This window comes from Microcaecilia unicolor, chromosome 7 (genome assembly GCF_901765095.1).
Source record: "Microcaecilia unicolor chromosome 7, aMicUni1.1, whole genome shotgun sequence".
In the NCBI taxonomy this organism is placed as follows: Eukaryota; Metazoa; Chordata; class Amphibia; order Gymnophiona; family Siphonopidae; genus Microcaecilia; species Microcaecilia unicolor.
The window spans coordinates 173,413,692-173,427,933 of NC_044037.1; the positions used below are offsets into that span (position 1 = coordinate 173,413,692).

At 47.7% G+C, this 14,242-nt stretch overlaps 1 protein-coding gene across 1 annotated transcript in view; it reads right to left on the minus strand.

The window, feature by feature from the left end:
* The window catches only part of NOP58 (NOP58 ribonucleoprotein), a 76,897-nt gene extending 63,365 nt beyond the window's left edge, over positions 1-13,532 (minus strand). The window contains exons 1-2 of the mRNA XM_030209387.1: positions 13,312-13,532; positions 7,015-7,091 (exon numbers count right to left, since the gene is read on the minus strand). Of these exons, the coding sequence (XP_030065247.1) occupies positions 7,015-7,091; positions 13,312-13,356 (122 nt within the window). The 5' untranslated portion in view covers positions 13,357-13,532. The remainder of the gene's footprint in view (positions 1-7,014; positions 7,092-13,311) is intronic.
* Between the last annotated feature and the right edge of the window lie 710 nt (positions 13,533-14,242).

Here is a 14,242-nt window from a genome sequence, read left to right on the forward strand (position 1 = left end):
AAGGAAGGGAGACAGAGCTGCTGATTCACATGGAAGCGAGAAACAATCTTGGGCAGGAAGGAAGGCACTGTGCGAATAGTCACTCCTGCCTCAGTGAACTGCAGAAAAGGCTCTCGACATGAGAGCGCCTGGAGCTCGGAAACTCTTCTGGCTGAAGTGATAGCCACCAAAAAGACTGCTTTCAACGTCAGGTCTTTCAGAGATGCCCTCGACAAGGGTTCAAAAGGCGGCTTCTGCAATGCTCTTAGCACCAGATTGAGATTCCATGCAGGCACCACAGAGTGCAGAGGAGGGCACAGGTGATTAACTCCCTTGAGAAAGCGCACCACATCTGGCTGTGAAGCCAGGGAAACACCCTTCAGGCGGCCCCTGAAGCAAGTCAGAGCGGCTACCTGGACTTTAAGGGAACTGAGCGACAGGCCTTTCTCCAGGCCTTCTTGCAGGAACGCCAACACTGAAGAAATTGGAGCAGTGAAGGGAGAAAGGGAGCCTGCTTCACACCACGCTGCAAAGGTACGCCAAACCCTGGCGTAAGCAGTAGAAGTAGAGCGCTTCCTCGTTCTCAGCATAGTGGCGATGACCTTGTCTGAGAAGCCCTTCTTTCTCAGACGCTGCCGCTCAATAGCCAGGCCGTAAGACCAAAGGGGGAGGGATCCTCCATCACCACAGGACCCTGATGTAACAGGCCCTGCTCCACAGGCAGTCGCAGAGGATCGTCGACTGAGAGCCTGATCAAGTTCGCATACCAGGGACGTCTGGGCCAGTCCGGACCCACCAGGATTATCCGGCCCGGATGCTTTGCCACCCGGTCTAGCACCTTGCCCAACATGGGCCAGGGCGGGAACACATAGAGAAGCTCTTGTGTCGGCCACTGTTGGAGAAGAGCATCTACTCCCAGGGATCGAGGGTCCCGTCCTCTGCTGAAAAAGCGCGGCACTTGGCAATTGGCCGATGACGCCATCAGATCTAGGCTCGGCTGGCCCCAGCGCTTCGTGATGTCCAAGAACGCCTGAGCAGATAGCTGCCACTCTCCGGGCTCCAAGGTATGGCGACTGAGAAAGTCCGCCTTGACATTCATGACTCCGGCAATGTGGGCCGCTGACAGCTGTTCCAGGTTCGCTTCCGCCCACTGGCATAGATTCATGGCCTCCTTGGCTAGAGGGGCGCTCTTGGTACCTCCCTGGCGGTTGACATAGGCCACAGCAGTGGCATTGTCCGACAGGACCCGTACTGGCTTCAACGCCAGTACCGGGATGAACTCCCAAAGCGCCAACCGAATGGCTCTGAGTTCCAGGAGGTTGATAGACCACTTTGCCTCTGCAGGAGACCAGAGCCCCTGCGCTGTCCTTCCCAAGCAGTGGGCTCCCCAGCCCGTCAAAGAGGCGTTCGTCGTGACGACAATCCACTCCGGGGTCACCAGAGGCATTCCTGCAGACAACTTGTCTGTCTGCAGCCACCAGCTCAGCGCCTTGCGCACTGCTGGGTCCAAGGGAAGGCGCACAGCATAATCCTCCGACATCGGAGTCCAGCGCTGCAACAGAGAGTGTTGTAGTGGTCTCATATGAGCCCTGGCCCAGGGCACTACTTCCATCGTGGCCGTCATAGAGCCCAACAGCTGCACATAGTCCCAAGCCCGAAGAGGAGAGGCTACTAGGAACTGGTCCACCTGAGCCTGAAGTTTGACAATCCGATTGTCTGGCAGGAACACTCTGCCCACTTGGGTGTCGAATCGAACTCCCAGATACTCCAGGGACTGAGTCGGGCGCAGCTGGCTCTTCTCCCAGTTGATGATCCACCCCAGGGAGCTCAAAAGAGCAACCACCCGGTTCACAGCTTTGCCGCACTCTGCATAAGAGGGGGCTCGGATCAACCAGTCGTCCAGATAAGGATGGACTTGTACTCCTTCCTTTCGCAGGAAGGCCGCGATGACCACCATTACTTTGGAAAAGGTCCGCGGAGCAGTAGCCAACCGGAAAGGGAGGGCTCTGAACTGGAAGTGTCGGCCCAGGACTGCAAAATGCAGGAAGCGTTGATGAGGAGGCCAGATGGGAATATGCAGGTACGCTTCCTTGATGTCCAAGGAAGCCAAGAACTCTCCTGCCTTCACTGCCGCTATAACAGAGCGGAGAGTCTCCATGCGAAAGTGCCGCACTTTCAAGGCCCGATTGACCCCTTTGAGGTCGAGGATAGGCCGGACAGAACCTCCTTTCTTTGGTACCACAAAGTAAATGGAGTAACGTCCCTTGCCAATCTGATTTTCTGGCACCGGAATGACCGCACCCAGGCGGATCAGGTTGTCCAAGGTCTGCTGCACTGCCACAGCTTTGACCGGAGACTTGCAGGGAGAGAGTACAAACCCGTCTCTTAAGGGTCGGCAGAACTCTAGCTTGTAGCCGTCTCTGATGACTTCCAACACCCAAGCGTCTGAAGTTATTGTGGTCCACTCGCCCAGAAACGAGGACAGCCGTCCTCCAATCTGCACTGGGGCGTGGACCAAGGCCCCGTCATTGGGTACGAGACCCTGGGGGAGGACCGGAGGGAGCACCTCCGGGACGGCGGTCTCTGCGAAAGGAATGCTGCTTGGGGGAGAAGTTCCTCTTGAAGGAAGAGGGGGCAGAGGAGCCCGACCTGCCCGGGCGGTACCTACGGGCTTCCTGAAACCGTCCTCTGGAGGTACCGGAACGAGTATTAGCCCGAGCCCTGACCTCTGGTAACTTCTTGCCCTTAGACGTGCCGAGATCGGTCACAATTTTGTCCAGCTCGACCCCAAAGAGCAGCTTGCCTTTAAAAGGCAATCTAGCCAGGCGGGATTTAGAGGCGTGGTCAGCAGACCAATGTTTCAGCCAAAGCCACCGCCGCGCAGAGACTGTCTGAGCCATGCCTTTAGCTGAGGCTCTCAAGACATCATACAGCAAGTCTGCCAAATAGGCTAAGCCCGATTCCAGGGCCGGCCAATCAGCCCTCAAGGAATGATCCGAGGGGGAAGCCCGCTGCACCATAGTCAGGCACGCCCTGGCCACATAGGAACCGCAAACCGAGGCCTGCAAACTTAAAGCAGTCGCCTCAAAGGACGACCTTAAGGCCGCCTCCAATCTTCTGTCTTGGGCGTCCTTTAGGGCCGTGCCACCTTCCACCGGCAAAGCCGTTTTCTTAGTCACCGCAGTGATTAAAGAATCCACGGTAGGCCACAGATAGGCCTCACGTTCACTTTCAGGCAAAGGATAGAGGCGGGACATAGCCCTAGCCACTTTGAGGCTCGCTTCCGGGACATCCCATTGAGCCGAAATTAAGGTGTGCATGGCATCATGCACGTGGAAGGTTCTAGGCGGGCGTTTCGTCCCCAGCATAATGGCAGAGCCAACAGGGGCTGAGGGAGAGACGTCCTCCGGAGAGGAAATCTTCAAAATGCCCATGGCCTGCACTAACAGGTTGGGCAAATCCTCTGAGCTAAAAAGCCGCGCTGCAGAGGGGTCATCCGCTCCAACCGAGCGGGGATCCGTCTCCTCCAAGGAATCCGCAAAGGACCGTTGGGAGAACTCAGATACGCTGCCCTCATCTACATCGGAGGAGACAAGGTCCTCCAAGGCCTTGGAATCAACCCGAGGGCGTTTACCTCCGGGGACCTCAACCTCTTTACCAAACGAGGGAGCAGGGGCAGCGTTTTGCATAAGGAAGGCCTGATGCAGCAGCAAAACAAACTCGGGGGAGAAACCCCCCAGACCGTGCACTTCCGCAGCCTGGGCTACAGCCCTAGACGCACCCTCAACCGGCGCTCGCAAGAGCGGGGGAGAGACATGCTGCGCATCCAAAATGGCGTCCGGCGCGACACTCCGCGAAGGAGCCGCGCGGGAAAAACAGCGCTTAACTTTAGCCGCTTTGGTGCCGTCGCCCAAATTAAGGGCGTCCATGGCATTAATGTCTCCCTCAACGGCGGCCCACGAAGAAGCCGTCCGAGCCGCGTGGCCGGCCAAGATGGCGGAGGCGAGCAGCGGGGGATGGGCGTTTATGGCGGGAAAAACCGCCACGCCGGAGGAAGGACCGGGACACTCATCGGTCACGAAACTGTCACCCAACAAGGGCGAATCAGACTTTAAGACCCCCGCATCCCCTCTAGAAGCGCCTAAGCGATCCGGGGAGCGACTCTTTGCGCCCTCGCCCTCCGACGCCATATGCCACGTGGAGATCAATCGGGGAACCCCCTGCCCGCTATAAAAAGGTAAAAATTACCTGTTTTCCGCTCCGTGCTGTAACGACCTGGTGTCCCAGTGAGTAGCTGCAATAAACGTTTAAATAAACGTCGAAATAAACGCCTTTAAGGACGTTCAAAATTTTTTTTTTTTTTTTTTAACGGAGCCAGCGGGAGGGGGGAGAAAAGGAGGGACCTGGCGCCACCAGGTTTGCACTTGCTCAAGAAGAGCCCTCAACCCCAGGCACTCAACAAAACCTAAAAATTAGGCTTGGAGGCCTAGCCAGAGCTGCTGCTGTGTGTGACCACCACCTGCTGAGATAGAGAACATACTGAGGAGTTTCCGGCAGCACATGACCACATATAGGGAGGCAAAAGGATTGCTCTCTATCTCCACCTGCTGGTAGATGGACACAACCCACCAGTCTATGGATTGATCAGCTTGATGATATGGAATTAGTGATTAGAAAATGTCAGTTTTTGGTATGTACAACTGGCAGAGCTGGTATCAGACATGGCTGAGGTCCATGGAAGAAATTTGGGATGGGACCATAAAGCTCTATACCAGGATATACCTCCTTCAGGTTCAGGAAGGCTTGGGGCCCCATCTGGCCAAGGAGTCAGGTAGCCTGGTTTAACCCCGCTCCCAATACTATGCCTGACATCTGGTATCTTTGTATTTTGCACAGTACAGGAGAAATGCATCTCTTTCTATTTCTCTGGTTGTTTTCTACATGCAAGGTCTGACTTCTTGAAATTTCAGATTAATTTCTGTCTACATATTTGTATTTCTAGTTTGTGTTCACTTATTCTGTATTTGGTATTGGTGTTCTGTGTGTGTATTCTATTCGCCTGAATTTTCTATGTAGCAATTAGTAGTAATTTGGCTCTTTTAGTTTTTCAAAAAGATATATTGATGTTTTAGGGCCTGCTGCAATATTTAGAATACTGCCTTGTTTTGGAAATTACTTTAGCACAGTAGACTTGCTCTATGACCTGAGTGACTTTTTTGTACAGATGAATAAACTTCACAATATGCCTGGTATTGAAAAGGTTTATGTTAGTGAGATTACAGCAGAATCAGAAATGTCCTTATGTGGCAAGTTTTACAAGGAAAAAATAGTGCTGCCTGTATGAGGGGAGAGGAAATAGGGTGCTGGGGAGATTTCCTTTAGTCCTATATCAGACCAGTTCAGAAACCCTCCCTGTTTATTCTTATATATGATCAGCAATGTCTTTGTTGCCCTTCTTTTCCTTTTACAAATAACATTGTTTCTGTTTTCAAGTTTCTCCCATGTGTTCCTTGGATTGCATCTCCTGACTCTGTGGTCTCACTGCATGTCAGTAGAGGTTATGCCTGCATGATTAGAATTGATATTGGCTGAGTTTGGCACTTATTCTACAACAAATATCTGGTGTTAACTGACAGCATGAATATGAGCACCATTGCTTTGCTAATTGAAATACTGAAGATCCTATGGCTGAACAATAACCTTTGGGGCGAAATCACTTGGAACTACCTTTTCCTCTATGTCTACTATATACACAGGTTGATAGACGTAATTCATTGGTCTGGTCTAGGAGTAAAGGAAAGAAAATTATCAGATAAAGATACAATTTTTCCTTTGGTAGGTGGACATGAGAGAATGATACACAGCTACTATCTGGGAAAAATGATTTGTCCATTAGAAGCAGAGAAATTTATAACTATCAGGTTTCAAATATTTATGCCCTTTGGACACTTGCAAAATCAGGTCAGAGGCTTGTAACTTACAAATGGAGATTCCCTTTGCTATACTCCACTCACTACCATCTCATATTCAGCATGGTATTGTTTATACAGTTGGACAATTGTCCAGATCCAACAAGCATGAAGATATATCTTAAGGTGAGGAGGAAGGATATCTGATCATTAGTGCCTGCCCTGCAGCTAGACTGACAGAGGAAGTTACAGTCGTGGTCAGTGAACAGGGGAACCGACTGGTAGGGGGGATGAAGCAAAGAAAAGGAAATTAAAACAAATCCCAGAAAAGTAAAAATCTCCATACAGAAATCCGTAAGAAAACGACAAAGAAATGTAAAAAAATAAACCTCAAGATTAACTGTGTGTGTGTGTGGGGGGGGGGGGGGGGGGAACTAAATATATCCCTCAATCGTTTGACTAGAACCCAAATTTTCCACCCTGCATATTGATCCACAGACATCAGAAAATTCTGTCCTACTTCCAAGTTCTTCAGTCTAGGACACTCTAGAACTTGTACACCCTCTTTCTTTGTGGGGGAAAAAAAAAAAGATCTTTCTTAGTGGAAAAAAAAATATTATTCAGGCTGGGAGTTAACTCCCCAATTTCTCAAGAATACAGGTGAGAGTGGGAAAAAGAAATACTTTAGGCTAGGAGTTGAACTCCGCAAATTTTCAGGAATATGGATGTCAGATATATATATAAAAAACCAGAAACTCAGGTGTTAAGACCATTTGCTACAATTAATCCAAATTCCTATCCTCAGCAAGTGAATGTAACCCATTGCAGAGGTGAAGTGTCTTCTTGGCCTGATTCACATCCAGTCTCCAAGTTTCATATACCTAGAGATTACAGTACTTGTTTTGTCGTTGCCCTGAGCCTTGTCTATGCAAATTTATCAGCAAAAATTGCAGTAACTTCTTACCAGGAAAGAAAAAGTGTGTTTTGGCAGCTACAACATTGAAATTGTAGGAGGACATGCATATATATTTAATCTGCATAGTCTTACAAACCCGCACTGGGCTTACTGCTAACTTATGCATCATTGCTGTTCAAACAGTCCCTCCAGGTTTAGGAGAAGACTTACATTTTATTAGCCCTTTCAGGTGTTTCAAATTCCTTCCACAGAGTATCTATTTCCTGAAGTTTCTTCTCATTCAGAACCTGTGGAACAAAAAAATAGTGCATTAGGTTTTAATACTTAGAGATATGAAATTATAATGTAAGCCACATTGAGCCTGCAAATAGGTGGGAAAATGTGGGATATAAACGCAGCAAATAAATGGAATAAACTGGAAAGAATCAGATCAGATAAACAAAGGTGCTCAAGGACAGTAAGACTGGCTTCGGTTGTATCCCAAGAAACAGATCAGTGAGCCTGGAACTCGTGCCCAGCAAAATGTCAAAAGCCATTAAGATCAAAACTACAGGGCATATGGTTCAAAATGGGTTATGAGAGGGTCAAAGTTAGGGTTACCATACGTCCGGATTTCCCCGGACATGGGGCGTCCGGCGGATTTTGCCCGCGCCCACGTTTGTCCGGATTTCTGGACAAACGTGGGCGCGGGTGCGGGCAGGCGCGTGCGTGCGGTGGGCGCCAGATCGGCGCCGTGGGTCGTGACCTGGTCTCCCATCCCCTCCCCTTCCTTACCATGTTCCCTGGTGGTCTAGTGACGTCTTCGGGGCAGGAAAGAGCCCCCTCTTTCCTGCCCGGAGCGCTGCCTCCCCTGTCTATCATCCTTCTCGGTCTGGCTGGGGATTCAAAATGGCCGCCGAGATTTGAACTCTCGCGAGGCCGCTTCAACTCTCGGTGGCCATTTTGAATCCCCAGCCATACCGAGGAGGATGCAGCAGGCAAGGGCAGGCAGCGCTCCGGGCAGGAAAGAGGGGGCTCTTTCCTGCCCCGAAGAGAAGACGCTACTAGACCACCAGGGCTAGATAGTAAGTGAGGGGGGGAGGGGACTATGTGACGGGGGGGGGGGGGGGGGGGCGTGGCGGAACCCGACCTGAAGGGGGCGTGGCATGAGGCGTGGCAGGGGCGGGGTAGGGGGCGTGACATGTGTCCTCTTTTTCAGAGGACACAAAATGGTAACCCTAGTCAAAGTACATTTAGCAAAGAGAAGCAATGTCCTACTAATCTATTAGAATTCTTAGAGCGTAACTATGCATTTGGACAAAGGTAAGCCATCAGTACAGTATATGATTTTCAGAAAGCATGTGATAAATTATCCTATGAGAGATTCCTCAGGAATTTAAAGTCATTGGAAAGGAGGTAATGACCTCGGGGCCTTCCTTTAAGTGCCCTGGTGGACTAGTCGCCTCTTTCGGGCAGGAGCTATCACAGTTGCTCCTGCCCCTGCCAGTTCTCTCCTTAAAAATGGCTGCTGAGAATTCCCAGCAGGGCCCAGGCTCTTGGGGGGGGGGGGGGGGGGGGGGGGCATTTTCAGCCAAAATCGATCAGCAAATTTCAGCTGCTGATTTGCTTTTGGTCAGCCTTTAGGCAGGACTGAATAGTTTTCTGTCTCAATGGAGAAATGAATATTGTGAGAGCACTAGGGATCAGTAGTGGGACCAAAACTGTTTCAACATACAAAGTGGTCTCAAAGGAAGCAATAACCGAAATGAAGAAATATGTAGATGACAAACAATTCAAAGTACTAAAACCAGACGCAGACTGTGAGGAACTATAGTTTGTTATTTGTTACATTTATACCCTGCGCTTTCCCACTCATGGCAGGCTCAATGTGGCTTACATGGGGCAATGGAGGGTTAAGTGACTTGCCCAGAGTCACAAGGGGCTGCCTGTGCCTGAAGAGGGAATCGAACTCAGTTCCTCAGTTCCCCAGGACCAAAGTCCACCACCCTAACCACTAGACCACTCCTCTCCTAGTTGATTCTGCAAAACAGAGGAATGAGGCATCTAAACAGCAGATGTGGAGGGGCATTTTCGATATGACATCTAAATCCAAGTTTGGACATTTTTGCGAAAAACATTCAAAAATCCAGTAACAAATATGGCCATTTTCAAACCAGAAAAAACACCCAACTTTTTGTTTTGAAAATGTCCATTTGCTAGATGTTTTTGTGATCAGTGCATCTATCTTTTAGGACCATTTTAGAAAAAAAAAAGTGCTACTTCTACTATTACTTATTATTTCTAATTATTTCTATATAGCGCTACTTGACATACGCAGTGCTGTAACAAAAACAAACCAATGGTATGCATGAGGGTGGGGTAAGCGTTCTTAGTAGTCTGGCCACACAGATATCCCCACAGAGTAGTGGGGAACTGCAATGGACTTCACATAAAAGGTCCTACGTACATATTTCACTGTTACCCCCTTATTGTATGGTGAAACCACCAAAACCCTAGAGTACCCAACTGTATCCAACTACAATAGCCTTTATGCTTGCAGGTGTCACCTACGTGTAGGTACAGCAGGATTTTGGTGGGCTCACACTTTCCCACCCCCAAAGCTGTGAAAGAAGCAGTACATACCAGCCTCTATGACAACTTCAGATGTTATGGCCAGTCCTATCAGAGTAGCCTAATGGTCGGTGCAAAGGACTGTAGATAACAGGACTCGGGCCCATATTGTACTCTTAACTGGTATACTACTACTACTAATCATTTCTATAGGGCTACTATTACATCTGTATCTGTACACATATGCAGGTACTTTCTCTGTCCCTAGAGGGCTCACAATCTAAGTTTTGTACCTGGAGCAATGGAAGGTTTAGTGTGTAATTTAAATAAACACACACAAACTGGAAGCCAGTAAAGTTAGGGAGGCAAAAGGTAGCTGTCGCCGGAAAAAATGTTTTCTTAAAATCTGGGGACCTATGTTAGATACACTGTCTCAGAGAGGCCGGAGCCTAATACTTAACACGCTTTGACAAGAATAATAGATGCGGGTAAACACTGATAGACTAACAACCACATTTAAACTTTATTGGATCATAGGGGAGGGGAGGGGAGGGGGGGTAGGGATAGGGGGAAGAGGGGAAAGGGGGGAAGTTTATAAGGAATGTCCACTTTTGAACAAGCTTTATAGAGTTACAATGACCAATAGCCTAATTCAGATACAGCAATAATATCTATCACACAACAAGGGACATCAGTTGATTTAACCACTTTATTGTGCTGTTAGTTTCACGATAACTACAAGTTTCTGGGTTATCATGGGGGAAGATGAGAGGGAGGGGAATAAAAACGTTGAGGATAACAGTTTAGGTTGTATATATACAAGTAGGATGCATCTTTTCAAATGCCAAATGTTAACCTTAAAAACCATATTACAACTGTTAAATTATCAATAAAAACTGTTGGAATTAACATAGAGGATAGGGGAGAGGGGGGGGGGGGGAGAAAAATGTTAAAAAATTTTGATGATGGACTGTATAAGTTTGTCTTTGCTCTGTACATTTCCTTATTCAAATCTCTGTATACTTATATTACCTGGAGGTGTTTATTTTGAACTGTCATCAATAAAAATGTTGAAATATAAGAGAGGTGTAACCCACTCACAATGTGGTGCATCAAAAATCAATACAGCAGTAGCATTCTGAGAAAGTGTAAAAGATTAGCTCACTCTGTGGTCAGTATTAATGAGGATTTCATACTTATGTCTTCTCTTTATTGAGAACACATAAGACCTGTAACTTTTTTCCGGGTTCCATAAAGAGCAAGGTTGAAAAAACAGGTTGAAAAAACCTATAAATGTATTCACTCTGCTGCTCCCCAGTATCTCTCCACACTCGTCCTTCCCTACACCCCTTCCCGTGCACTCCGCTCCATGAATAAATCCTTCTTATCGGTTCCCTTCTCCACTACTGCCAACTCCAGACTTCGCGCCTTCTGTCTCGCTGCACCCTACGCCTGGAATAAACTTCCTGAGCCCCTACGTCTTGCCCCATCCTTGGCCACCTTTAAATCTAGACTGAAAGCCCACCTCTAATATTGCTTTTGACTCGTAACCACTCGCCTCCACCTACCCTCCTCTCCTCCTTCCTGTACACATTAATTGATTTGATTTGCTTTATTTTTGTCTATTAGATTGTAAGCTCTTTGAGCAGGGACTGTCTTTCTTCTATGTTTGTGCAGCGCTGCGTACGCCTTGTAGCACTATAGAAATGCTAAATAGTAGTAGTAGGTGTTCTGGAACAAAGAGCAAAGTGCTGGATAGTTAGAGTTGAATCGCGAGAGGATTGTGAAAAATTACAAGAGGACCTTACGAGACCGGGCGTCAAAATGGCAGATGACATTTAACGTGAGCAAGTGCAAAGTAATGCATGTGGGAAAGAGGAACCCAAACTATAGCTACGTAATGCAAGGTTCCATGTTAGGACACACCGACCAAGAAAGGGATCTCAGCGTCATTGCTGATGATACGTTGAAACCCTCTGCTCAGTGTGCAGCGGTGGCTAAGAAAGCAAATAGAATGTTAGGTATTATTAGGAAAGGAATGGAAAACAAAAGTGAGGACATTATAATGACTTTGTATTGGTCCATGGTGCGACCGCACCTCGAATATTGTGTTCAATTCTGGTCACTGAATCTCAAAAAAAGATCTAGTGGAATTAGAAAAGGTACAGAGATGGGTGACAAAAATGATAAAGGGGATGGGACGACTTCCCTATGAGGAAAGGCTGAAGCGTCTAGGGTTCTTCAGTTTGGAGAAAAGACGGCTGAGGGTCTCTACCAGCTCATCACGTACATTCCTGAATCTCCACCATCCAAACTGTAAGGGAATGAAATATAAATTAACGTATGCATCTAGCTTCTCCTACATATGCACGCAAATCTGGAATGAATTACCAAAATCTATAAAAATAACCAATGACACAGTAAACTGCCGTAAACTAATGAAAACCTATTTAAGAAAGCATACGATAATTCATCCTAAATGCCAACTAACAAAATGTACCTATACAAAATGTATTCTTTGTGTCTTAATTGTTTATCCTAAATTAAATGGATTTATAGTTTAATATTCCTAATTTGATCAAGATAATCTGTCACGAATGAAGCTTAACCTAATACCTTTCAGTTCTTATCACAAGATGAACTTTTCCTTCCTATAACCTAATCCATTCTGTCTCTTCTTCCTCAACTATGTATTTCTCCTCTCCGGAACTGGTAATCACCACTTACGGAACTATGTAAGCCACACTGAGCCTGCAAACAGGTGGGAAAATGTGGGATACAAATGTTATAAATAAATAAATATGATAGAGGTCTATAAAATAATGAGAGGACTGAAACGGGTAGACATGAATCATTTGTTTACTATTTCCAAAAATACTAGGCCTAGGGGGGCATGCGATGAAGCTACAAAGTAGTAAACTTAATATGAATCGGACAAAATGTTTCTTCACTCAACGTGTAATTAAACTCTGGAATGTGTAGCCAGAGAATGTGGTAAAAGCTGTTAGCTTAATGGGGTTTAAGAAAGGTCTGAACGGCTTCCTAAAGGAAAAGTTCATAGACCATATTAAATTGAGTTGGGGAAAATCCACTGTTTATTTCTGAGATAAGCAGCATAAAATGTATTGAACTTTTTCAGGATCTTGCCAAGTATCTGTGACATGGATTGGCCACTGTTGGAAACAGGATGCTGGGCTTGATGGACCTTTGGTCTGTCCCAGTGTAGCAATACTTATGTACTAATGCACGTGTAGACGTGCTAGTACTACATTCTAACATATATGCACATATATACATATGCAACTCCAAGCACTGATAAAACATTTTTGTGCTCAGACCTGTGCACAAATATAGCAGTCAGCTGCCCAGATTCATATCCACGTGCCCTGTGTACTCGATCATACTAGCGGACATTTTTTTGTGTGCAAGGCCTATTTGCATACTTCTGTGTTAGTGCACGGTTCTATGCTTACTGCATCGGTCCCATGTTTATCCCAGTACCCCGGTTACAAACTCATCAAGATGTTAAACTCAACAAACATGTAGAGGCCTATCTACAAGAGTAAAAATATTATGCCATGCCATCTTTCCCGCGAAATCAAGTCAAATAGGCTTCGCACAATTTGTGGATTTAAAAAAAGTCTCAAAGTCACGAGAATATAACGTAACTTGCCTGGTAAGCAGAGGGCCGCCAAAAATCATGGACCACATCTTAGCCTAAGAAGCCGCCAGCACGATTTACCTTAAAACCTCGAGCCTGCAGAAACTGAGGAGGCAGCAGGCCCAGCCCCCGCGACCCAGAAATAAGCAGCAAGTTCAGGATCTGCAACACGTGGAACAGGGGACAGAGCAAAGGCCTCGCTTAAAAGATCCGTTTCCGCCAAAGAAGCCCAGCCTTTCCAATCACCTCCCTTCCCCTCTCACACAGAGTCTCGACCGTCGTTCCCCTCTCCTTACCTTAAAGATGGCATAACCAGCCGCGGTTTCGAAAAGCACCAGCATGGTGGAACCCTCAATCAAATGACCTCCTTGCCTAGACTGCAGCGAACGTGAACACAGGCCTGCCCTGCCTGCCGCTATGCTACATGCGCTAGCAGCACAGCACGCCACGCCGCAGGCCGCACGCGCCGCGCAGAGTGCGCCGGAAACTGCTCATGCTCCAAACGTCATAGACCAGCTTCCTGTTAGCGAATGACAAAGAGATTGGATTTCAACAAGGAGGTTGAAGAAAGGAGTCGGGATGACGTCAAAACGTTTAAGTCACTTTGGTTTATCTCTGTTTCCCCTCCCCGCGCAGTCGTCATTCAAGTACAAACCTATGAGCTGCTGCATACACTACTACGGTACTTCTACTACTACTAGTACTACAAATCATTTCTATAGCGCTACCAGTCGTACGCAGCGCTTCACAATTGAACATGAAGAAAAGACAGTCCCTGTCGTCCTTTATTGTTGGTAGCATTTTTATTTCATCCCACTCAGGGGTGTGCTGGTAAATTTTTTAACAACAGGCTCTTTCTCTGGACGTAGCCAGCTCTGTAGTTGGAAGGGCCAGGGGTGGCTGGGGGGGGGGAGGGGGAGCAACACTTGCCTCTCTCTCCTCCCTCCCTTCCTGCGGGCATGCTAGGCATATCTAATTGCAGCCAATAAATGGACCAGTGGCGTAGCTATGTGGGGCCTGAGGGGGCCGGGGCCCCCGCAGATTCACCCCAGGACCCCCCTCCCGGCGAACCCGCCCCCGCCGCCGCCTACCTTTACTTTTGCTGGCGGGGGATCCCACTCCCCGCCAGCCGACGTCTTCTCAGTCCTTCCTGCACTTCAATTTGTTTGCTGACGTCCTGCACGTAATTGTACGTGCAGGACGTCAGACTCAGAGAACAGTTCTGTT